Below are 2,659 nucleotides of genomic sequence, written 5' to 3' on the forward strand. Positions count from 1 at the left end.
CACGAATCCTTAGTGGCTAGGAAAGCATGAACTGGAGACTCAGGAGGAACAACAATAGGCTGAAGAGGTTAGACACCTTGCTTAATAGAGCCCCAAAGCAGAACCGCCTCCGTTGTTTGGTCCTTTAAAAAAAAGAAAAATTTTATCGAAACTCACAACACAATTATTTTCTTGACACAACTTGTTAACCGATAATAAATTATGTTTCAAGTTAGGAACATCACAGATAGATCACAACTTGAGGGGACGACTTGTAGTTTTTAAGGTTAAATTACTAGTACTTTTAATTGGGAGTAAGGCACCATTACCAATTACAACAGAACTAGACCCAGTATAAGAAGTTTTAGCAGAAAACTTACCATCCTGAGGGGTCATGTGAGAGGCAGCTCCCGGATTCGTGTATCAGACTGAATTATTAGTTTCACCACCAACAAACAATGCAGCTAAGGCTCGAGTGACGCTTTCAAATAAAGAGGGAATAAAGCTGGAATTGAATCTTTGAGGACCATAGGCAGCTTGATGACTTGGAAACCAACATAGACCATAAGTATCAGAAGTAGCGGTAGAGTTTCAACTGCTACTTGACGAATTACTCCCCGTTGAAGATAAATCATTAGTATTATTGTCTAGGCAAGGCATACTATAGGATGACAAGTTAGAATAATTACTCATACTATTTGGGCGTCCCCGATTAGCATTGTTGTTGTTATTACCGAGAGTATTTTGATTTCGACCATTATTACCCCCTCGATTCATATTATTTCGCTCCATATTACGGTCGCCTGAATTATTCTTATTAGAGGAACCAGAACTAGGAGACTGGACAACAACTAAAGCATGATGAGAAGATGAATCTAAACCATCTTTCGAACATTTTATACATTGTTCATGAAGCAGAAGCTTAGGGCGCAAGTCATTGAAACTAAGAGGAAACGGGTAATGCAGTACAGTAGTAACAATATGATCATAGTCAGAATCATAATCCAAACCAAACAAAGTGTGTTGAACCAAGTCTTCATTAGAGACAGGACACTGAATAACAGCTAAAGAATCTATAATAACCTTAATCTCATGCAAATAACCATCCATAGTCTGAGAATCACTTCTCTTAATACGAGTAAGGCGACCTTTCAATTCCATAGAACGAGTCATACTAGAATGCTGAAATCTAGTTTGTAAATGATTCCAAATCTCCACAGAGGTGGATAAATCATGCACATCAAAAATACATCACGAGACAACGTGGCAAAAATCCAAGATTTGATTTGTTGATCAACACGCAAATATTCATAGAATTGAGCGTTAAGAATCGAAACACCACGATCATCAATAACAGTAGCAAGAGGAATGGAAACAGTGCATTCAACCATACCAAGCAGTTGATGGGAAAGAAGCAAACAAGTAATTTGAGTTTTCCACAACAAATAATCCTCAAGAGAAGAGAGAGTTATAGTTACCAAATTACTGAGATTAGGGGCAGATATTTGTGGTAAGGCGAAAAACGGCGCCGAGGTAGCCTATGTAAGCGGTTGAACGACCCTAGTGGTCGGCACGATGGACACGGCAGAAAAATCTGGCGGAAAACCAGGCGAGGCATGCGACGAAGAGGAAGGTGAGGTTGCGTTGTGCAGCGCCGATGAAAAAGCCGACGAACTGGTTCTAGCAGTAAACCAAGGATGAAAAAAGAGGGAAGCAGTATAGGGCGGGGTCACGCCAGCATCTACGGGCTGTGTGGAGATGGTCTCACGCGCAGAGAGGTGCGGTGGAACGATGGGCTCACACGCCGGCAGGGGCTGCGTAAGAGCAGCGATGGTGGTGGAAGAGGTGGCCGAAAAATCCATGGGGGAAAAAGAGAGAAAAAGAATATTTAGAAAAACCTAGGTTGTGATACCATGTACAAGTGTGGAGAATAATTGTGTTAACCTAATTATGTTAACCCTGACATTTAATATATTTAGCGTTTATAATACATGCCTACAACTAGTAAAAGGCCATACTATCCTTATACATACAATGTTACTCTAATAAGCTAATCCAAATATCCAAGCTTCAATTTTGCTCTATGTATTTATTGCTCTAAGTAGGAATGAAATTTTTGAGCTGGTACAATTTTTTTTTATAGTATTTTTCACAACCCTATAACATAAAATTAGACAATGTTGATAATAGATAATTTTGTCTATTTTATTTATTCATCAGTCCAGTTTTCTAATGTAAATATAGTTGGTGAACCAGTGTTTGGTTTGACAATGGAAAGAGGTGAGTTGTTCCATTTTTTTTTACAAAAGTGTACTACTATACTTATATATGTTTTGATAATAACAATAATAGAAATAAAAGTAGCTCTAAACTAATAATAATAACATAATGATAACAATAATATCATCATATTAAAAAGTAATAAGTGAAATATTAAAATGTTAATCAGGGTCGTCTCATAAAACTAGGGTTCCATGCTAAATTAAATTATAAAAATTAATGTTTTTGGTGAATAGAAAGAGATGGGAGAGTCATTAATGGTTTTATTTGGAGAATAGGAGGAGAAGAAACACCAAATAGAAATTATTCAAGTTTGCATCCAACATTACACTCTATAAAATTGGAAAGGAATAATCTGTAATTAGAGTTAGGTTTTTTTTCCCTTTAGGAGGACGAATAA

General features: G+C 37.2%; 1 protein-coding gene across 1 annotated transcript; it reads right to left on the reverse strand.

Annotated features, from left to right (window-relative positions):
- Nucleotides 1-570: 570 nt before the first annotated feature.
- On the reverse strand, nt 571-1,152 carry LOC109133815 (uncharacterized). The gene has a single exon (XM_048637005.1). It carries the CDS (start codon nt 1,150-1,152, stop codon nt 571-573), a length of 582 nt encoding a protein of 193 aa, XP_048492962.1.
- Between the last annotated feature and the right edge of the window lie 1,507 nt (nt 1,153-2,659).

Source organism: Beta vulgaris, chromosome 9 (assembly GCF_026745355.1).
Source record: "Beta vulgaris subsp. vulgaris cultivar EL10 chromosome 9, EL10.2, whole genome shotgun sequence".
In the NCBI taxonomy this organism is placed as follows: Eukaryota; Viridiplantae; Streptophyta; class Magnoliopsida; order Caryophyllales; family Amaranthaceae; genus Beta; species Beta vulgaris.